We start from the raw sequence: 23,904 nt of genomic DNA, 5'->3' as shown, positions 1-23,904 counted from the left end.
CCACTGTGTACACTGCTGTACCTGTGAACCCAGCCCACTGTGTACACTGCTGTATCTGTAAACCCAGCCCACTGTGTACACTGCTGTACCTGTAAACCCAGCCCGCTGTGTACACTGCTGTACCTGTGAACCCAGCCCACTGTGTACACTGCTGTATCTGTAAACCCAGCCCACTGTGTACACTGCTGTACCTGTAAACCCAGCCCACTGGGTACACTGCTGTACCTGTGAACCCAGCCCGCTGTGTACACTGCTGTATCTGTAAACCCAGCCCGCTGTGTACACTGCTGTATCTGTAAACCCAGCCCACTGGGTACACTGCTGTACCTGTGAACCCAGCCCGCTGTGTACACTGCTGTATCTGTGATCCCAGCCCGCTGTGTACACTGCTGTATCTGTGAACCCAGCTCACTGTGTACACTGCTGTACCTGTGAACCCAGCCCACTGTGAACACTGCTGTATCTGTGAACCCAGCCCACTGTGTACACTGCTGTACCTGGGAATCCAGCCCGCTGTGTACACTGCTGTACCTGGGAATCCAGCCCGCTGTGTACACTGCTGTATCTGTGATCCCAGCTCACTGTGTACACTACTGTATCTGTGAACCCAGCCCACTGTGTACACTACTGTACCTGTGAACCCAGCCCACTGTGTACACTGCTGTATCTGTGAACCCAGCCTGCTGTGTACACTGCTGTACCTGCGAACCCAGCCCGCTGTGTACACTGCTGTACCTGTAAACCCAGCCCACTGTGTACACTGCTGTACCGCGGATCCCAGCCCGCTGTGTACACTGCTGTACCTGGGAATCCAGCCCACTGTGTACACTGCTGTATCTGTGAACCCAGCCCGCTGTGTACACTGCTGTACCGCGGATCCCAGCCCGCTGTGTACACTGCGGCACCTGGGAATCCAGCTCGCTGTGTACACTGCTGTATCTGTGAACCCAGCCCGCTGTGTACACTGCTGTACCTGGGATCCAGCCCATTGTGTACACTGCTGTACCTGGGATCCCAGCCCACTGTGTACACTGCTGTACCTGTGAACCCAGCCCACTGTGTACACTGCTGTACCTGCGAACCCAGCCCGTTGTGTACACTGCTGTACCTGTGAACCCAGCCCACTGTGTACACTGCTGTACCTGTGAACCCAGCCCACTGTGTACACTGCTGTACCTGTGAACTCAGCCCACTGTGTACACTGCTGTACCTGGGATCCCAGCCCACTGTTTGCATTGCTGTACCTGGGAATCCAGCCCACTGTGTACACTGCTGTACCTGTGAACTCAGCCCACTGTGTACACTGCTGTACCGCGGATCCCAGCCCACTGTGTACACTGCTGTACCTGTGAACCCAGCCCACTGTGTGCACTGCTGTACCTGTGAACCCAGCCCGCTGTGTACACTGCTGTACCTGGGAATCCAGCCCACTGTGTGCACTGCTGTACCTGTGAACCCAGCCCGCTGTGTACACTGCTGTACCTGGGATCCCAGCCCACTGTGTACACTGCTATACCTGGGAATCGAGCCCGCTGTGTACACTGCTGTACCTGTGAACCCAGCCCGCTGTGTACACTGCTGTACCTGTGAACCCAGCCCACTGTGTGCACTGCTGTACCTGTGAACCCAGCCCACTGTGTACACTACTGTATCTGCAAACCCAGCCCGCTGTGTACACTGCTGTACCTGCGAACCCAGCTCACTGTGTACACTGCTGTACCGCGGATCCCAGCCCACTGTACACATCTGTACCTGTGATCCCAGCCCACTGTGTACACTATCGTATATGTGAACCCAGCCCACTGTGTACACTGCTGTACCTGTGAACCCAGCCCACTGTGTACACTGCTGTATCTGTGAACCCAGCCCGCTGTGTACACTGCTGTACCTGTGAACCCAGCCCACTGTGTACACTGCCGTATCTGCGAACCCAGCCCACTGTGTACACTGCTGTACCTGTGATCCCAGCCCACTGTGTACACTGCTGTACCTGTGAACTCAGCCCGCTGTGTACACTGCTGTATCTGTGAGCCCAGCCCACTGTGTACACTGCTGTACCGCGTATCCCAGCCCACTGTGTATACTGCTGTACCTGTGAACCCAGCCCACTGTGTGCACTGCTGTACCTGTGAACCCAGCCCACTCTGTACACTGCTGTATCTGTGAACACAGCCCGCTGTGTACACTGCTATATCTGTGTACCCAGCCCACTGTGTACACTGCTGTACCTGTGAACCCAGCCCGCTGTGTACATTGCTGTACCTGGGAATCCAGCTCACTGTGTACACTGCTGTATCTGTGAACACAGGCCGCTGTGTACACTGCTATATCTGTGAACCCAGCCCACTGTGTACACTGCTGTATCTGTGAACCCAGCCCGCTGGGTACACTGCTGTACCTGTGAACCCAGCCACTGTGTACACTGTTGTATCTGTGAACCCAGCCCACTGTGTACACTGCTGTACCTGGGAACCCAGCCCACTGTGTGCACTGCTGTACCTGGGAACCCAGCACACTGTGTACACATCTGTACCTGTGAACCCAGCCCACTGTGTACACTGTTGTATCTGTGAACCCAGCCCACTGTGTACACTGCTGTACCTGTGATCCCAGCCCACTGTGTACACTGCTGTACTGCGGAGCCCAGCCCGCTGTGTACACTGCTGTACCTGTGAACCCAGCCCACTGTGTACACATCTGTACCTGTGATCCCAGCCCACTGTGTACACTGCTGTACCTGTGAACCCAGCCCGCTGTGTACACTGCTGTACCTGGGAATCCAGTCCGCTGTGTACACTGCTGTACCTGTGAACCCAGCCCACTGTGTGCACTGCTGTACCTGTGAACCCAGCCCACTGTGTACACTGCTGTATCTGTGAACACAGTCCGCTGTGTACACTGCTGTACCTGTGAACCCAGCCCGCTGTGTACACTGCTGTACCTGTGAACCCAGCCCGCTGTGTACATTGCTGTATCTGTGAACCCAGCCCGCTGTGTACACTGCTGTACCTGTGAACCCAGCCTGCTGTGTACACTGCTGTACCTGTGATCCCAGCCCACTGTGTACACTGCTGTACCTGTGAACCCAGCCCGCTGTGTACACTGCTGTATCTGTGAACCCAGCCCACTGTGTATACTGCTATACCGCGGATCCCAGCCCACTGTGTATACTGCTGTACCTGTGAACCCAGCTCACTGTGTGCACTGCTGTACCTGTGAACCCAGCCCACTGTGTGCACTGCTGTACCTGTGAACCCAGCCCACTGTGTGCACTGCTGTACCTGTGAACCCAGCCCACTGTGTACAGTTCTGTATCTGTGAACACAGCCCGCTGTGTACACTGCTGTACCTGGGAATCCAGCCCGCTGTGTACACTGCTGTATCTGTGAACCCAGCCCGCTGTGTACACTACTGTATCTGTGAACCCAGCCCACTGTGTACACTGCTGTACCTGTGAACCCAGCCACTGTGTACACTGCTGTACCTGTGAACCCAGCCCGCTGTGTACACTGCTGTACCTGGGAATCCAGCCTGCTGTGTACACTGCTGTATCTGTGAACCCAGCACATTGTGTACACATCTATACCTGTGAACCCAGCCCACTGTGTACACTGTTGTATCTGTGAACCCAGCCCACTGTGTACACTGCTGTACCTGTGAACCCAGCCACTGTGTACACTGTTGTATCTGTGAACCCAGCCCACTGTGTACACTGCTGTACCTGGGCACCCAGCACACTGTGTACACATCTGTACCTGTGAACCCAGCCCACTGTGTACACTGTTGTATCTGTGAACCCAGCCCACTGTGTACACTGCTGTACCTGTGATCCCAGCCCACTGTGTACACTGCTGTACCTGTGAACCCAGCCCGCTGTGTACACTGCTGTATCTGTGAACCCAGCCCACTGTGTACACTGCTGTACTGCGGATCCCAGTCCGCTGTGTACACTGCTGTACCTGTGAACCCAGCCCACTGTGTACACTGCTGTACTGCGGATCCCAGCCCGCTGTGTACACTGCTGTACCTGTGAACCCAGCCCGCTGTGTACACTGCTGTACCTGTGAACCCAGCCCGCTGTGTACACTGCTGTATCTGTGAACCCAGCCCACTGTGTACACTGCTGTACCGCGGATCCCAGCCCACTGTGTACACTGCTGTACCTGCGAACCCAGCCCACTGTGTACACTGCTGTACCTAGCATCCCAGCCCACTGTGTGCACTGCTGTACCTGTGAACCCAGCCCGCTGTGTACACTGCTGTACCTGGGATCCCAGCCCACTGTGTACACTGCTGTACCTGGGAATCCAGCCCGATGTGTACACTGCTGTACCTGTGAACCCAGCCCACTGTGTACACTGCTGTACCTGTGAATCCAGCCCACTGTGTACACTGCTGTACCTGGGAACCCAGCCCACTGTGTACACTGCTGTACCTGTGAATCCAGCCCACTGTGTACACTGCTGTACCTGTGAATCCAGCCCACTGTGTACACTGCTGTACCTGTAAATCCAGCCCGCTGTGTACACTGCTGTACCTGTGAACCCAGTCCGCTGTGTACACTGCTGTACCTGTGAACCCAGCCCGCTGTGTACACTGCTGTACCTGTGAACCCAGCCCGCTGTGTACACTGCTGTACCTGGGAATCCAGCCCGCTGTGTACACTGCTGTACCTGTGAACCCAGCCCGCTGTGTACACTGCTGTATCTGTGAACCCAGCCCGCTGTGTACACTGCTGTACCTGTGAACCCAGCCCGCTGTGTACACTGTTGTACCTGTGAACCCAGCCCGCTGTGTACACTGCTGTACCTGTGAACCCAGCCAGCTGTGTACACTGCTGTATCTGTGAACCCAGCCCGCTGTGTACACTGCTGTATCTGTAACCCCAGCCCACTGTGTACACTGCTGTACCTGTCAACCCAGCCCACTGTGTACACTGCTGTACCTGTGAACCCAGATCACTGTGTACACTGCTGTACCTGTGAACCCAGCCCACTGTGAACACTGCTGTACCTGGGAACCCAGCCCGCTGTGTACACTGCTGTATCTGTGATCCCAGCCCTCTGTGTACACTGCTGTATCTGTGAACCCAGCCCACTGTGTACACTACTGTACCTGGGAATCCAGCCCGCTGTGTACACTGCTGTACCAGGGATCCCAGCCCACTGTGTACACTGCTGTATCTGTGATCCCAGCCCATTGTGTACACTACTGTACCTGGGAATCCAGCCCGCTGTGTACACTGCTGTACCAGGGATCCCAGCCCACTGTGTACACTGCTGTATCTGTGATCCCAGCCCACTGTGTACACTACTGTACCTGGGAATCCAGCCCGCTGTGTACACTGCTGTACCTGGGAACCCAGCCCACTGTGTACACTGCTGTATCTGTGATCCCAGCCCATTGTGTACAGTGCTGTACCAGCGAACCCAGCCCGCTGTGTACACTGCTGTACCTGTAAACCCAGACCACTGCTGTACCGCGGATCCCAGCCCGCTGTGTACACTGCTGTATCTGTGAACCCAGCCCGCTGTGTAAACTGCTGTACCTGCGAACCCAGCCCACTGTGTACACTGCTGTACCGCGGATCCCAGCCCGCTGTGTACACTGCTGTACCTGGGAATCCAGCTCGCTGTGTACACTGCTGTATCTGTGAACCCAGCCTGCTGTGTACACTGCTGTACCTGGGATCCAGCCCACTGTGTACACTGCTGTACCTGGGATCCCAGCCCACTGTGTACACTGCTGTATCTGTGAACCCAGCCCACTGTGTACACTGCTGTACCTGCGAACCCAGCCCGCTGTGTACACTGCTGTACCTGTGAACCCAGCCCACTGTGTACACTGCTGTACCTGTGAACCCAGCCCGCTGTGTACACTGCTGTACCTGGGAAACCCAGCTCACTGTGTACACTACTGTACCTGTGAACCCAGCCCACTGTGTACACTGCTGTACCTGTGAACCCAGCCCGCTGTGTACACTGCTGTACCTGTGAACCCAGCCCGCTGTGTACACTGCTGTACCTGGGATCCCAGCCCACTGTGTACACTGCTGTACCTGGGAATCCAGCCCGCTGTGTACACTGCTGTACCTGTGAACCCAGCCCACTGTGTACACTGCTGTACCTGTGAATCCAGCCCACTGTGTACACTGCTGTACCTGGGAACCCAGCCCACTGTGTACACTGCTGTACCTGTGAATCCAGCCCACTGTGTACACTGCTGTACCTGTGAATCCAGCCCACTGTGTACACTGCTGTACCTGTAAATCCAGCCCGCTGTGTACACTGCTGTACCTGTGAACCCAGTCCGCTGTGTACACTGCTGTACCTGTGAACCCAGCCCGCTGTGTACACTGCTGTACCTGGGAATCCAGCCCGCTGTGTACACTGCTGTACCTGTGAACCCAGCCCGCTGTGTACACTGCTGTATCTGTGAACCCAGCCCGCTGTGTACACTGTTGTACCTGTGAACCCAGCCCGCTGTGTACACTGCTGTACCTGTGAACCCAGCCAGCTGTGTACACTGCTGTATCTGTGAACCCAGCCCGCTGTGTACACTGCTGTATCTGTAACCCCAGCCCACTGTGTACACTGCTGTACCTGTCAACCCAGCCCACTGTGTACACTGCTGTACCTGTGAACCCAGCCCGCTGCGTACACTGCTGTACCTGTGAACCCAGATCACTGTGTACACTGCTGTACCTGTGAACCCAGCCCACTGTGAACACTGCTGTACCTGGGAACCCAGCCCGCTGTGTACACTGCTGTATCTGTGATCCCAGCCCTCTGTGTACACTGCTGTATCTGTGAACCCAGCCCACTGTGTACACTACTGTACCTGGGAATCCAGCCCGCTGTGTACACTGCTGTACCAGGGATCCCAGCCCACTGTGTACACTGCTGTACCTGGGAACCCAGCCCACTGTGTACACTGCTGTATCTGTGATCCCAGCCCATTGTGTACACTGCTGTACCAGCGAACCCAGCCCGCTGTGTACACTGCTGTACCTGTAAACCCAAACCACTGCTGTACCGCGGATCCCAGCCCGCTGTGTACACTGCTGTATCTGTGAACCCAGCCCGCTGTGTAAACTGCTGTACCTGCGAACCCAGCCCACTGTGTACACTGCTGTACCGCGGATCCCAGCCCGCTGTGTACACTGCTGTACCTGGGAATCCAGCTCGCTGTGTACACTGCTGTATCTGTGAACCCAGCCCGCTGTGTACACTGCTGTACCTGGGATCCAGCCCACTGTGTACACTGCTGTACCTGGGATCCCAGCCCACTGTGTACACTGCTGTATCTGTGAACCCAGCCCACTGTGTACACTGCTGTACCTGCGAACCCAGCCCGCTGTGTACACTGCTGTACCTGTGAACCCAGCCCACTGTGTACACTGCTGTACCTGTGAACCCAGCCCGCTGTGTACACTGCTGTACCTGGGAAACCCAGCTCACTGTGTACACTACTGTACCTGTGAACCCAGCCCACTGTGTACACTGCTGTACCTGTGAACCCAGCCCGCTGTGTACACTGCTGTACCTGGGATCCAGCCCACTGTGTACACTGCTGTACCTGGGATCCCAGCCCACTGTGTACACTGCTGTACCTGTGAACCCAGCCCACTGTGTACACTGCTGTACCTGTGATCCCAGCCCACTGTGTACACTGCTGTATCTGTGAACCCAGCCAGCTGTGTACACTGCTGTATCTGTGATTCCAGCTCACTGTGTACACTGCTGTACCTGTGAACCCAGCCCGCTGTGTACACTACTGTACCTGTGAACCCTGCCCACTGTGTACACTGCTGTACCTGTGAAACCAGCCCACTGTGTACACTGCTGTACCTGGGAAACCCAGCTCACTGTGTACACTGCTATACCTGTGAACCCAGCCCGCTGTGTACACTGCTGTATCTGTGAACCCAGCCCACTGTGTACACTGCTGTATCTGTGATCCCAGCTCACTGTGTACACTGCTGTACCTGTAAACCCAGCCCGCTGTGTACACTACTGTACCTGTGAACCCTGTCCACTGTGTACACTGCTGTACCTGTGAACCCAGCCCACTGTGTACACTGCTGTACCTGGGATCCCAGCCCACTGTGTACACTACTGTACCTGTGAACCCAGCCCACTGTGTACACTGCTGTACCTGTGAACCCAGCCCGCTGTGTACACTGCTGTACCTGGGATCCCAGCCCACTGTGTACACTGCTCTACCGTGGATCCCAGCCCACTGTGTACACTGCTGTATCTGTGAACCCAGTTCACTGTGTACACTGCTGTATCTGTGAACCCAGCTCACTGTGTACACTGCTGTATCTGTGAACCCAGCCCACTGTGTACACTGCTGTATCTGTGAACCCAGCTCACTGTGTACACTGCTGTACCTGGGAATCCAGCTCGCTGTGTACACTGCTGTATCTGTGAACCCAGCCCGCTGTGTACACTGCTGTACCTGGGATCCAGCCCACTGTGTACACTGCTGTACCTGGGATCCCAGCCCACTGTGTACACTGCTGTACCTGTGAACCCAGCCCACTGTGTACACTGCTGTACCTGCGAACCCAGCCCGCTGTGTACACTGCTGTACCTGTGAACCCAGCCCACTGTGTACACTGCTGTACCTGTGAACCCAGCCCGCTGTGTACACTGCTGTACCTGGGATCCAGCCCACTGTGTACACTGCTGTACCTGGGATCCCAGCCCACTGTGTACACTGCTGTACCTGTGAACCCAACCCACTGTGTACACTGCTGTACCTGTGAACCTACCCGCTGTGTACACTGCTGTACCTGTGAACCCAGCCCACTGTGTACACTGCTGTACCTGGGATCCCAGCCCACTGTGCACACTGCTGTACCTGTGAACCCAGCCCACTGTGTACACTGCTGTACCTGTGAACCTACCCGCTGTGTACACTGCTGTACCTGTGAACCCAGCCCGCTGTGTACACTGCTGTACCTGGGAATCCAGTCCGCTGTGTACACTGCTGTACCTGTGAACCCAGCCCGCTGTGTACACTGCTGTATCTGTGAACCCAGCCCGCTGTGTACACTGCTGTACCTGTGAACCCAGCCCGCTGTGTACACTGCTGTACCTGTGAACCCAGCCCGCTGTGTACACTGCTGTATCTGTGAACCCAGCTCGCTGTGTACACTGCTGTATCTGTGATTCCCGCTCACTGTGTACACTGCTGTACCTGTGAACCCAGCCCGCTGTGTACACTACTGTACCTGTGAACCCTGCCCACTGTGTACACTGCTGTACCTGTGAAACCAGCCCACTGTGTACACTGCTGTACCTGGGAAACCCAGCTCACTGTGTACACTACTGTACCTGTGAACCCAGCCCGCTGTGTACACTGCTGTATCTGTGAACCCAGCCCACTGTGTACACTGCTGTATCTGTGATCCCAGCTCACTGTGTACACTGCTGTACCTGTGAACCCAGCGCGCTGTGTACACTACTGTACCTGTGAACCCTGTCCACTGTGTACACTGCTGCACCTGTGAACCCAGCCCACTGTGTACACTGCTGTACCTGGGATCCCAGCCCACTGTGTACACTACTGTACCTGTGAACCCAGCCCACTGTGTACACTGCTGTACCTGTGAACCCAGCCCGCTGTGTACACTGCTGTACCTGGGATCCCAGCCCACTGTGTACACTGCTGTACCTGTGAACCCAGCCCGCTGTGTACACTACTGTACCTGTGAACCCTGCCCACTGTGTACACTGCTGTACCTGTGAAACCAGCCCACTGTGTACACTGCTGTACCTGGGAAACCCAGCTCACTGTGTACACTACTGTACCTGTGAACCCAGCCCGCTGTGTACACTGCTGTATCTGTGAACCCAGCCCACTGTGTACACTGCTGTATCTGTGATCCCAGCTCACTGTGTACACTGCTGTACCTGTGAACCCAGCGCGCTGTGTACACTACTGTACCTGTGAACCCTGTCCACTGTGTACACTGCTGCACCTGTGAACCCAGCCCACTGTGTACACTGCTGTACCTGGGATCCCAGCCCACTGTGTACACTACTGTACCTGTGAACCCAGCCCACTGTGTACACTGCTGTACCTGTGAACCCAGCCCGCTGTGTACACTGCTGTACCTGGGATCCCAGCCCACTGTGTACACTGCTCTACCGCGGATCCCAGCCCACTGTGTACACTGCTGTATCTGTGAACCCAGTTCACTGCTGTATCTGTGAACCCAGCCCACTGTGTACACTGCTGTATCTGTGAACCCAGCTCACTGTGTACACTGCTGTACCGCGGATGCAAGCCCACTGTGTACACTGCTGTACCTGGGAATCCAGTCCGCTGTGTACACTGCTGTACCTGTGAACCCAGCCCGCTGTGTACACTGCTGTATCTGTGAACCCAGCCCGCTGTGTACACTGCTGTACCTGTGAACCCAGCCCGCTGTGTACACTGCTGTACCTGTGAACCCAGCCCGCTGTGTACACTGCTGTATCTGTGAACCCAGCTCGCTGTGTACACTGCTGTATCTGTGATTCCCGCTCACTGTGTACACTGCTGTACCTGTGAACCCAGCCCGCTGTGTACACTACTGTACCTGTGAACCCTGCCCACTGTGTACACTGCTGTACCTGTGAAACCAGCCCACTGTGTACACTGCTGTACCTGGGAAACCCAGCTCACTGTGTACACTACTGTACCTGTGAACCCAGCCCGCTGTGTACACTGCTGTATCTGTGAACCCAGCCCACTGTGTACACTGCTGTATCTGTGATCCCAGCTCACTGTGTACACTGCTGTACCTGTGAACCCAGCGCGCTGTGTACACTACTGTACCTGTGAACCCTGTCCACTGTGTACACTGCTGCACCTGTGAACCCAGCCCACTGTGTACACTGCTGTACCTGTGAACCCAGCCCGCTGTGTACACTGCTGTACCTGGGATCCCAGCCCACTGTGTACACTGCTCTACCGCGGATCCCAGCCCACTGTGTACACTGCTGTATCTGTGAACCCAGCTCTCTGTGTACACTGCTGTACCGCGGATGCCAGCCCACTGTGTACACTGCTGTACCTGTGAACCCAGCCCACTGTGTACACTGCTGTACCTGTGAACCCAGCCCACTGTGTGCACTGCTGTACCTGGGAATCCAACCCACTGTGTACACTGCTGTACCTGTGATCCCAGCCCGCTGTGTACACTGCTGTACCTGTGAACCCAGCCCACTGTGTGCACTGCTGTACCTGGGAATCCAACCCACTGTGTACACTGCTGTACCTGTGAACCCAGCCCACTGTGTACACTGCTGTACCTGTGAACCCAGCCCACTGTGTACACTGCTGTACCTGTGAACCCAGCCCACTGTGTACATTGCTGTACCTGTGAACCCAGCCCACTGTGTACACTGCTGTACCTGGGATCCCAGCCCACTGTGTACACTGCTGTACCTGTGAACCCAGCCCACTGTGTACACTGCTGTACCTGTGAACCCAGCCCACTGTGTGCACTGCTGTACCTGGGAATCCAGTCCGCTGTGTACACTGCTGTATCTGTGAACCCAGCCCACTGTGTACACTGCTGTATCTGTGAACCCAGCCCGCTGTGTACACTGCTGTACCTGCGAACCCAGCCCACTGTGTACACTGCTGTACCTGCAAACCCAGCCCGCTGTGTACACTGCTGTACCTGTAAACCCAGCCCACTGTGTACATTGCTGTACCGCGGATCCCAGCCCGCTGTGTACACTGCTGTACCTGGGAATCCAGCCCGCTGTGTACACTGCTGTATCTGTGAACCCAGCCCGCTGTGTACACTGCTGTACCTGCGAACCCAGCCCGCTGTGTACACTGCTGTACCTGTAAACCCAGCCCACTGTGTACACTGTATCTGTGAACCCAGCCCGCTGTGTACACTGCTGTACCTGCGAACCCAGCCCACTGTGTACACTGCTGTACCTGCGAACCCAGCCCGCTGTGTACACTGCTGTACCTGTGATCCCAACCCACTGTGTACACTGCTGTACCTGTGAACCCAGCCCGCTGTGTACACTGCTGTACCTGCGAACCCAGCCCACTGTGTACACTGCTGTACCGCGGATCCCAGCCCACTGTGTACACTGCTGTACCTGCGAACCCAGCCCACTGTGTACACTGCTGTACCGCGGATCCCAGCCCACTGTGTACACTGCTGTATCTGTGAACCCAGCCCACTGTGTACACCGCTGTACCGCGGATCCCAGCCCACTGTGTACACTGCTGTACCTGCGAACCCAGCCCGCTGTGCACACTGCTGTACCTGTAAACCCAGCCCACTGTGTACACTGCTGTACCGCGGATCCCAGCCCACTGTGTACCCTGCTGTACCTGCGAACCCAGCCCACTGTGTACACTGCTGTACCTGCGAACCCAGCCCGCTGTGCACACTGCTGTACCTGTAAACCCAGCCCACTGTGTACACTGCTGTACCATGGATCCCAGCCCACTGTGTACACTGCTGTACCTGTGAACCCAGCCCACTGTGTACACTGCTGTACCTGTAAACCCAGCCCACTGTGTACACTGCTGTACCATGGATCCCAGCTCACTGTGTACACTGCTGTACCAGGGATCCCAGCCCACTGTGTACACTGCTGTACCGCGGATCCCAGCCCACTGTGTACACTGCTGTATCTGTGAACCCAGCCCGCTGTGTACACTGCTGTACCTGGGATCCCAGCCCACTGTGTACCCTGCTGTACCTGGGATCCCAGCCCACTGTGTACACTGCTGTACCTGTGAATCCAGCCCGCTGTGTACACTGCTGTACCTGGGAACCCAGCCCGCTGTGTACACTGCTGTATCTGTAAACCCAGCCCACTGTGTACACTGCTGTATCTGTAAACCCAGCCCACTGTGTACACTGCTGTACCTGGGAACCCAGCCCGCTGTGTACACTGCTGTACCTGGGAACCCAGCCCGCTGTGTACACTGCTGTACCTGGGAATCCAGCCCGCTGTGTACACTGCTGTACCTGGGAACCCAGCCCGCTGTGTACACTGCTGTATCTGTAAACCCAGCTCACTGTGTATACTGCTGTACCTGGGAATCCACCCCGCTGTTTACACTGCTGTACCTGGGAACCCAGCCCGCTGTGTACACTGCTGTACCTGTGAACCCAGCCCGCTGTGTACACTGCTGTACCTGTGAACCCAACCCGCTGTGTACACTGCCGTATCTGTGAACCCAGCCCGCTGTGTACACTGCTGCATCTGTAAACCCAGCCCGCTGTGTACACTGCTGTACCTGTGAACCCAGCCCACTGTGTACACTGCTGTACCTGTGAACCCAGCCCGCTGTGTACACTGCTGTATCTGTAAACCCAGCCCACTGTGTACACTGCTGTACCTGTGAACCCAGCCCGCTGTGTACACTGCTGCATCTGTAAACCCAGCCCACTGTGTACACTGCTGTACCTGTGAACCCAGCCCGCTGTGTACACTGCTGTATCTGTAAACCCAGCCCACTGTGTACACTGCTGTACCTGTGAACCCAGCCCGCTGTGTACACTGCTGCATCTGTAAACCAAGCCCGCTGTGTACACTGCTGTACCTGTACACCCAGCCCACTGTGTACACTGCTGTACCTGTGAACCCAGCCCACTGTGTACACTGCTGTATCTGTGAACCCAGCCCACTGTGTTAACTGCTGTACCTGTGAACCCAGCTCACTGTGTACACTGCTGTACCTGTGAACCCAGCCCACTGTGTGCATTGCTGTATCTGTGAACCCAGCCCACTGTGTATACTGCTGTACCTGTGAACCCAGCCCACTGTGTACACTGCTGTACCTGTGAACCCAGCCCACTGTGTACACTGCTGTACCTGTGAACCCAGCCCACTGTGTACACTGCTGTATCTGTGAACCCAGCCCACTGTGTTAACTGCTGTACCTGTGAACCCAGCTCACTGTGTACACTGCTGTACCTGTGAACCCAGCCCACTGTGTGCATTGCTGTATCTGTGAACCCAGCCCGCTGTGTACACTGCTGTATCTGTGAACCCAGCCCACTGTGTACACTGCTGTATCTGTGAACCCAGCCCACTGTGTACACTGCTGTATCTGTGATCCCAACCCACTGTGTACACTGCTGTACCTGTGAACCCACCCCACTGTGTACACTGCTGTATCTGTGAACCCAGCCCACTGTGTTAACTGCTGTACCTGTGAACCCAGCTCACTGTGTACACTGCTGTACCGCGGATCCCAGCCCACTGTGTACACTGCTGTATCTGTGAACCCAGCCCACTGTGTACACTGCTGTACCTGTGCACCCAGCCCGCTGTGTACAGTGCTGTATCTGTGAACCCAGCCCGCTGTGTACACCGCTGTACCTGTGAACCCAGCCCGCTGTGTACACTGCTGTATCTGTAAACCCAGCCCGCTGTGTACACTGCTGTATCTGCGAACCCAGCCCGCTGTGTACACTGCTGAACCTGTAAACCCAGCCCACTGTGTACACTGCTGTACCTGTAAACCCAGCCCACTGTGTACACTGCTGTACCTGTAAACCCAGCCCACTGTGTACACTGCTGTACCTGTGAACCCAGCTCACTGTGTACACTGCTGTACCTGTAAACCCAGCCCACTGTGTACACTGCTGTACCTGTGAACCCAGCCCGCTGTGTACACTGCTGTACCTGCTGTGCCACAGGGAGGGGGCGAGCAGACTGTGCCACAGCGAGGGGGCGAGCAGGCTGTGCCTCGGGGAGCGGGTGAGCAGACTGTGCCACGGGGAGGGGGCGAGCAGGCTGTGCCTCGGGGAGCGGGTGAGCAGACTGTGCCACTGGGAGGGGGCGAGCAGACTGTGCCACAGGGAGGGGGCGAGCAGACTGTGCCACGGGGAGGGGGCGTTCAGACTGTGCCACAGGGAGGGGGCGAGCAGACTGTGCCACAGGGAGGGGGCGTTCAGACTTAGCCACAGGGAGGGGGCGAGCAGACTGTGCCACAAGGAGGGGGCGAGCAGACTGTGCCACAGGGAGGGGGCGAGCAGACTGTGCCACTGGGAGGGGGCGTTCAGACTGTGCCACAGGGAGGGGGCGTTCAGACTGTGCCACAAGGAGGGGGCGAGCAGACTGTGCCACAAGGAGGGGGCGAGCAGACTGTGCCACAGGGAGGGGGCGAGCAGACTGTGCCACAAGGAGGGGGCGAGCAGACTGTGCCACAGGGAGGGGGCGTTCAGACTGAGCCACTGGGAGGGGGCGTTCAGACTGTGCCACAGGGAGGGGGCGTTCAGACTGTGCCACAAGGAGGGGGCGAGCAGACTGTGCCACTGGGAGGGGGCGAGCAGACTGTGCCACTGGGAGGGGGCGTTCAGACTGTGCCACAGGGAGGGGGCGTTCAGACTGTGCCACAAGGAGGGGGCGAGCAGACTGTGCCACAAGGAGGGGGCGAGCAGACTGTGCCACAGGGAGGGGGCGAGCAGACTGTGCCACAAGGAGGGGGCGAGCAGACTGTGCCACAGGGAGGGGGCGAGCAGACTGTGCCACAGGGAGGGGGCGTTCAGACTGTGCCACAGGGAGGGGGTGTGCAGACTGTGCCACAGGGAGGGGGCGAGCAGACTGTGCCACAAGGAGGGGGCGAGCAGACTGTGCCACAGGGAGGGGCCGAGCAGACTGCCACTGGGAGGGGGCGAGCAGATTGTGCCACGGGGAGTGGGCGAGCAGACTGTGCCACGGGGAGTGGGCGAGCAGACTGTGCCACAGGGAGGGGGCGAGCAGACTGTGCCACAGGGAGGGGGCGAGCAGACTGTGCCACGGGGAGGGGGCGAGCAGACTGTGCCACAGGGAGGGGGCGAGCAGACTGTGCCACAGGGAGGGGGCGAGCAGACTGTGCCACGGGGAGGGGGCGAGCAGACTGTGCCACAGGGAGGGGGCGAGCAGACTGTGCCAGGGGGAGGGGGTGTTCAGACTGTGCCACAGCGAAGGGGGCGAGCAGACTGTGCCAGGGGGAGGGGGTGTTCAGACTGTGCCACAGCGAAGGGGGCGAGCAGACTGTGCCACAGGGAGGGGGCGAGCAGACTGAGCCACAGGGAGGGGGCGAGCAGACTGTGCCACAGGGAGGGGGCGAGCAGACTGTGCCACGGGGAGTGGGCGAGCAGACTGCCACTGGGAGGGGGCGAGCAGACTGTGCCACAGGGAGGGGGCGAGCAGACTGTGCCACGGGGAGTGGGCGAGCAGACTGTGCCACGGGGAGTGGGCGAGCAGACTGTGCCACAGGGAGGGGGTGAGCAGACTGTGCCACAGGGAGCAGGCGTTCAGACTGAGCCACAGGGAGGGGGCGAGTAGACTGAGACACAGGGAGGGGGCGAGCAGACTGTGCCACAGGGAGGGGGCGAGCAGACTGTGCCACAGGGAGGGGGCGAGCAGACTGTGCCACAGGGAGGGGGCGAGCAGACTGTGCCACGGGGAGGGGGTGTGCAGACTGTGCCACAGGGAGGGGGTGAGCAGACTGTGCCACAGGGAGCGGGTGTGCAGACTGTGCCACAGGGAGGGGGCGAGCAGACTGTGCCACAGGGAGGGGGCGTTCAGACTGTGCCACAGGGAGGGGGCGAGCAGACTGTGCCGGGGGAGGGGGCGAGCAGACTGTGCCACGGGGAGGGGGCGTTCAGACTGTGCCACAGGGAGGGGGCGTTCAGACTGTGCCACAGGGAGGGGGCGAGCAGACTGAGCCACAGGGAGGGGGCGAGCAGACTGTGCCCCAGGGAGGGGGCGAGCAGACTGTGCTACGGGGAGTGGGCGAGCAGACTGCCACTGGGAGGGGGCGAGCAGACTGTGCCACAGGGAGGGGGCGAGCAGACTGTGCCACGGGGAGTGGGCGAGCAGACTGTGCCACGGGGAGTGGGCGAGCAGACTGTGCCACAGGGAGGGGGTGAGCAGACTGTGCCACAGGGAGCGGGCGTTCAGACTGAGCCACAGGGAGGGGGCGAGCAGACTGAGCCACAGGGAGGGGGCGAGCAGACTGTGCCACAGGGAGGGGGCGAGCAGACTGTGCCACAGGGAGGGGGCGAGCAGACTGTGCCACAGGGAGGGGGCGAGCAGACTGTGCCACGGGGAGGGGGTGTGCAGACTGTGCCACAGGGAGGGGGTGAGCAGACTGTGCCACAGGGAGCGGGTGTGCAGACTGTGCCACAGGGAGGGGGCGAGCAGACTGTGCCACAGGGAGGGGGCGAGCAGACTGTGCCACGGGGAGGTGGCGAGCAGACTGTGCCACAGGGAGGGGGCGAGCAGACTGTGCCACAGGGAGGGGCCGAGCAGACTGTGCCACAGGGAGGGGTTGTGCAGACTGTGCCACAGGGAGCGGGTGAGCAGACTGTGCCACAGGGAGGGGGTGTGCAGACTGTGCCACAGGGAGGGGGCGAGCAGACTGTGCCACAGGGAGGGGGTGTGCAGACTGTGCCACAGGGAGGGGGCGAGCAGACTGTACCACAGGGAGGGGGCGAGCAGACTGTGCCACAGGGAGGGGGCGAGCAGACTGTGCCACGGGGAGGGGGCGTTGAGACTGTGCCACAGGGAGGGGGCGAGCAGACTGTGCCACGGGGAGGGGGCGAGCAGACTGTGCCACAGGGAGGGGGCGAGCAGACTGTGCCACGGGGAGGGGGCGAGCAGACTGTGCCACAGGGAGGGGGCGAGCAGACTGTGCCACAGGGAGGGGGCGTGCAGACTGTGCCACAGGGAGGGGGCGAGCAGACTGTGCCACAGGGAGGGGGCGTGCAGACTGTGCCACAGGGAGGGGGCGAGCAGACTGTGCCACAGGGAGGGGGCGAGCAGACTGTGCCACAGGGAGGGGGCGAGCAGACTGTGCCACAGGGAGGGGGCGTGCAGACTGTGCCACAGGGAGGGGGCGAGCAGACTGTACCACAGGGAGGGGGCGAGCAGACTGTGCCACAGGGAGGGGGCGAGCAGACTGAGCCACGGGGAGGGGGCGAGCAGACTGTGCCACAGGGAGGGGGTGTGCAGACTGTGCCACAGGGAGGGGGCGAGCAGACTGTGCCACAGGGAGGGGGTGTGCGGACTGTGCCACAGGGAGGGGGCGTTCAGACTGTGCCACAGGGACGGGGCGAGCAGACTGTGCCAGGGGGAGGGGGCGAGCAGACTGTGCCACAGGGAGGGGGCGAGCAGACTGTGCCACAGGGAGGGGGCGTGCAGACTGTGCCACAGGGAGGGGGCGAGCAGACTGTGCCACGGGGAGGGGGTGAGCAGACTGTGCCACAGGGAGGGGGCGAGCAGACTGTGCCACAGGGAGGGGGCGAGCAGACTGTGCCATGGGGAGGGGGCGAGCAGACTGCCATTGGGAGGGGGCGTGCAGACTGTGCCACGGGGAGGGGGCGAGCAGACTGTGCCACAGGGAGAGGGTGTTCAGACTGTGCCATGGGGACGGGGTGTTCAGACTGTGCCACGGGGACGGGGTGTTCAGACTGTGCCACAGGGAGAGGGTGTTCAGACTGTGCCATGGGGACGGGATGTTCAGACTGTGCCTCCGGGGGTTTGCGCTAACTGCGAGCGGGCAGGCACCGACTCTGCACAGGGAATGTGTGTCCTGTGCGTGTTGGGAATCACTAAATTTCTATCTCCACAGGTGACTACCCTGGTGAGGCAATGGGAATGGAACCAGGATGATGTGATTCTCCACGTTCTACCACTAAATCATTTTCACGGAGTTATCAATAAACTAATGTGCCCTCTCTGGGTTGGGGCTACCTGTGTGATGCTCCCAGAATTCAACACCCGACGGGTAAGTTGGGAAATGTGTAAGCGCAATTCTTAAAGAGTGAAGTCTGATGAATTTAGAATGAAAGAATTCTATCACTGGATTCACTAATGGTTAAAAATTAATGATTGCATCAGTTAACCTCCTGGATCACATTAATCATTATACACTGTACAGTGTGAGGGTTCAATCTCTGTTTCTGATTGTAAATTGTACAGTATATGGAATCATAGAATTTACAGGGCAGAAGGAGGCCATTCGGCCCATCGGGCCTGCACCGGCCCTTGGAAAGAGTACCCTACCTAAGCCCATGCCTCCACCCTATTCCAGTAACCCAGCAACCCCGCCCAACCTTTTTGGACACTAAGGGCAATTTATTGTGGCCAGTCCACCTAACCTGCACATCTTTGGACTGTGGGAGGAAACCGGAGCACCCGGAGGAAACCCACGCAGACACGGGGAGAACGGGTAGACTCCGCACAGTGACCCAAGCCAGGAATCAAACCTGGGACCCTACCGTTGTGAAGCCATAGTGCTAACCACTGTACTACCGTGCTGCCCAGAGTGAGGGTTCAGTCTATATATCTGATTGTAAATTGTACACTGTACAGAATGAGGGGTCAGTCTGTATTTCTGATTGTAAATTGTACACTGTACAGAGTGAGGGGTCAGTTTTTGTCTCGGATTGTGTATTATACAGTATATGTACTGTCGGTTCAGTCTGTATTTCTGATTGTAAATTGTACAGTATATGGAGTGAGGGTTCAGTCTGTTTTTCTGATTGTATATTGTACAGTATATGTACGAGGATGTAACTAGTAGAGTTGACGAGGGGGGAGCCAGTGGATGTGGTATACTTGTTTGTATATAGATGGCTAATGGAATATTGTTGATGGTTAGGGGGTTTCCTGGGGTGTAGATAATTTAAGAGGGTTTGCGTTTAGTTCCAGCTTAGTAGGTTGTGGGACAACTTAGTGGGAGGCGATTGGAGGATCTTTATGCTTGGGATACAGATGATGTAATTAATTGGAGGAGCCAGGTCTGTATCTTTTGCAGTTTGTCATGGGATTTGAGTCTGACAAGAAGGATTTTCAGTCATTCCTGAAAGGGTCTCTCTCCTAGGGTCAGCACAGAGAAGCAAATAACTCTTATTGCTAACTTTATTTAAAAGTGGCATTTGAGCTATATTGTGGTGCTTAATTAGAATATTTGGTGGCTGGTATAGATAGGGAGTGAAAGTTATTTTCCCCTGTTATTTAAGAACAGTTTTAACTGTTAATTGGAAACCTATTACTGTGTTCATAATTATGGTTAATTCTGTGTTTATAGAGGAAGTTCTGAGAAGTCTGTCATGCTTAAAAATAGACAAGTCTCCAGGGCCAGATGAGTGAGGCAAGAGAGGAAATAGCAGGGGCGCTGGCAATATTTTTCACTTCCTCCCTGGTGACAGGAGGGGTGCCGGAGGATTGCCAATGTTGTACCATTATTCAGAAAGGGATAAATCAGGAAAATACTGGTGAGCCAGTCTAACCTCAGGGGTGGGGAAACTATTGGAAGTAATTCTGAGAGACAGAATGATTCTGCATTTGGAGAGGCCGGGATTAATCAAGAATAGTCAGCATGGTTTGGTTAAGGGGAGGTCATGTGGAGGTCATGTCTGACCAACCTGATTGAATTTTTTGAAGAAGTGACCAGGTGTGTCGATGAGGGAAATGCACCAGACAGTCTACTTGGGACTTCAGCAAGGCTTTTGTTGAGGTCCCACATGGGAGACTGATAGTGAAGGTAAGAGCCCATGGAATCCAAGCATTTTGGCAAATTGGATCCAAAATTGGTTGCGTGGCAGGAAGCAGAGTTTGATGGTCGAGGGGTGTTTTTCTGACTGGAAGCCTGTGTCCAGTGGGGTCTCAGAGGCATCAGTGTTGGAGCCTTACTGTTTGGGGTTTACATAACTGATTTAGACACGAATGTAGGAGGGTTGATCAGTAAGTTCATGGATGATACCAAAATTGGTGGTGTAAATAGCAAGGAGGATAGTCTCGATTTGATTCCTTCTCACATCTCTCTGAAAGATCTCAAAACTACTCATCTAACAGGAACATATTTCAGTGATAAAGTCATGGTTGTAATGTAGATAAATGCAGTAGGATTTCTGCTTGGTCTGACCCCACAAAGAACAGTCGTGCGTTAATCTTTATTACATGGTGTTAGGTAAGGGGAAAGAATTCAAAGAGGTTCTGCTACTCCTCTTTCAGAAAACCTGCTGCTCAACTTTCAATAATACCATGGATACTTTAATGTATAAATCAGCAAGGGGGGCCTCTGGTCAATGAGTAACCACGCTCTCTAAGCACTGACCCTCAAACAGTGCATCAGTACTGATCCTCCGACAGTGCGGCGCTCCCTCAGTACTGACCCTCTGACAGTGCAGCACTCCCTCAGTACTGACCCTCTGACTGTGCAGCACTCCCTCAGTACTGACCCTCTGACAGTGCAGCACTCCCTCAGTACTGACCCTCTGACAATGCAGCACTCCCTCAGTACTGACCCTCTGACAGTGCAGCACTCCCTCAGCATTGACCCTCTGACTGTGCAGCACTCCCTCAGTACTGACCCTCTGACAGTGCAGCACTCCCTCAGTACTGACCCTCTGACTGTGCAGCACTCCCTCAGTACTGACCCTCTGACAGTGCGGCGCTCCCTCAGTACTGACCCTCAAACAGTGCGGCACTCCCTCAGTACTGACCCTCTGACAGTGGGCGCTCCCTCAGTACTGACCCTCAAACAGTGCGGCACTCCCTCAGTACTGACCCTCTGACAGTGCGGCGCTCCCTCAGTACTGACCCTCTGACAGTGCAGCACTCCCTCAGTATTGACCCTCTGACTGTGCAGCACTCCCTCACTACTGACCCTCTGACAGTGCAGCACTCCCTCAGTACTGACCCTCTGACTGTGCAGCACTCCCTCAGTACTGACCCTCTGACAGTGCGGCGCTCCCTCAGTACTGACCCTCAAACAGTGCGGCACTCCCTCAGTACTGACCCTCTGACAGTGCGGCGCTCCCTCAGTACTGACCCTCAAACAGTGCGGCACTCCCTCAGTACTGACCCTCTGACAGTGCGGCGCTCCCTCAGTACTGACCCTCAAACAGTGCGGCACTCCCTCAGTACTGACCCTCTGACAGTGCAGCACTCCCTCAGTACTGACCCTCTGACAGTGCGGCGCGCCCTCAGTACTGACCCTCAAACAGTGCAGCACTCCCTCAGTACTGACCCTCTGACGGTGCAGCACTCCCTCAGTACTGACCCTCTGACAGTGCAGCACTCCCTCAGTACTGAGCCTCTGACAGTGCGGCACTCCCTCAGTACTGACCCTCTGACAGTGCAGCACTCCCTCAGTACTGACCCTCTGACAGTGCAGCACTCCCTCAGTACTGATACTCTGACAGTGCAGCACTCCCTCAGTACTGACCCTCTGACAGTGCAGCACTCCCTCAGTACTGACCCTCTGACAGTGCGGCACTCCCTCAGTACTGACCCTCTGATAGTGCAGTACTCCCTCAGTACTGACCCTCTGATAGTGCAGCACTCCCTCAGTACTGACCCTCTGATAGTGCAGTACTCCCTCAGTACTGAACCCCTGACAGTGCAGCACTCCCTCAGCACTGACCCCCTGACAGTGCAGCACTCCCTCAGTACTGACCCTCTGACAGTGCAGCACTCCCTCAGTACTGACCCTCTGACAGTGCGGCACTCCCTCAGTACTGACCCTCTGACAGTGCAGCACTCCCTCAGTACTGACCCTCTGACAGTGCAGCACTCCCTCAGTACTGACCCTCTGACTGTGCAGCACTCCCTCAGTACTGACCCTCTGACAGTGCAGCACTCCCTCAGTACTGACCCTCTGATAGTGCAGCACTCTCTCAGTGCTGACCCTCTGATAGTGCAGCACTCCCTCAGTACTGACCCTCTGACAGTGCAGCACTCCCTCAGTACTGACCCTCTGACAGTGCGGCACTCCCTCAGTACTGACCCTCTGACAGTGCAGCACTCCCTCAGTACTGACCCTCTGACAGTGCAGCACTCCCTCAGTACTGACCCGCTGACAGTGCAGTACTCCCTCAGTACTGACCCTCTGACAGTGCGGCACTCCCTCAGTACTGACCCTCACAGTTTTACAAATTGCAAATTGAGGTTCTTGTCTGCTATCCGAACAAAAACTGGGGTCTGCTCTTGGGTCCGAACACTATTGAGAATTTCAGTCTTCAGTTTCCTTTGCCTTTCATATTGGCTGAATTCAACCTGACTCCAGCCGCAGTGCCAATACCATCTTTGCTCTCATTTAATTCATGTGTATATTGAGAAGATTGGAAGTAATGCAAAAAGGTAAAAACGAGAGTGTACTGGACCTGCTTGCACTGCCCCCTCTCATCTGCAGTCAATAGTTTGGTTGCAACATTGAAAGCCTCTTTACTGTTAAACTGTCCAGGTTGTATGATGACCTAACATCACTTTGTTTATTGTAATCCGAGTGACTTAATTGCCTGAGCTGTACTTACAGATGTGACTTTCCCCAAGCGTGGAGCAATAAACTGCAATTCAGAGCTTTTTCTGATGAGACATACTTGGCACTAAGTTTGCACTTGGTGCAGTTTTGGGGAGCCTTGTAATTAACAGCACAAGTTTTAACTTAAATCTCTGCAGTCAACATGTTAGAAATGGCAGCCAGCTCCTGTGGTCACTGTGTGGGCAGCTCTGCTGCCTTTCATGGTGGTACAACCTTGCTGACACTCACTGTCCACACGAACTGGCCACTTGAGTGAGCTACCAGTGACCCTGAATTCACTGCTGTCTTCTTAGTACGGGAGGAAAAGGGGCGGCATGCGGCACAGTGGTTAGCACCGCTGCCTCACTGCGCCGAGGTCCCAGGTTCGATCCCGGCTCTGGGTCACTGTCTGTGTGGAGTTTGCACATTCTCCCCGTGTTTGCGTGGGTTTTTCCCCCACAACTCAAAGATGTGCAGGGTAGGTGAATTGGCCACGCTAAATTGCCCCTTAATTGGAAAAAATGAATTGGGTTCTTGAAATTTTTTTTTTTAAAGTACAGAAGGAAAAAAAAATTCTCAAACATTCGTAATTCTCCAGAGAAGCTTTGACTGTTGTAA

General features: G+C 56.5%; 1 protein-coding gene across 10 annotated transcripts in view; it reads left to right on the top strand.

Moving 5' to 3' along the window:
- acsf3 (acyl-CoA synthetase family member 3) overlaps positions 1-23,904 on the top strand; it is a 125,536-nt gene that overhangs the window by 8,835 nt on the left and 92,797 nt on the right. For all 10 annotated transcript variants that reach the window (XM_072517720.1, XM_072517723.1, XM_072517722.1 and 7 more), the window contains exon 3: positions 18,610-18,765. In XM_072517720.1, the coding sequence (XP_072373821.1) occupies positions 18,610-18,765 (156 nt within the window). The remainder of the gene's footprint in view (positions 1-18,609; positions 18,766-23,904) is intronic.

The sequence above is a fragment of the Scyliorhinus torazame genome, chromosome 10 (genome assembly GCF_047496885.1).
Source record: "Scyliorhinus torazame isolate Kashiwa2021f chromosome 10, sScyTor2.1, whole genome shotgun sequence".
In the NCBI taxonomy this organism is placed as follows: Eukaryota; Metazoa; Chordata; class Chondrichthyes; order Carcharhiniformes; family Scyliorhinidae; genus Scyliorhinus; species Scyliorhinus torazame.
The sequence above is the reverse complement of the archived record's forward strand: the minus strand, read 5'-3'. Positions and strand labels throughout refer to the sequence as shown.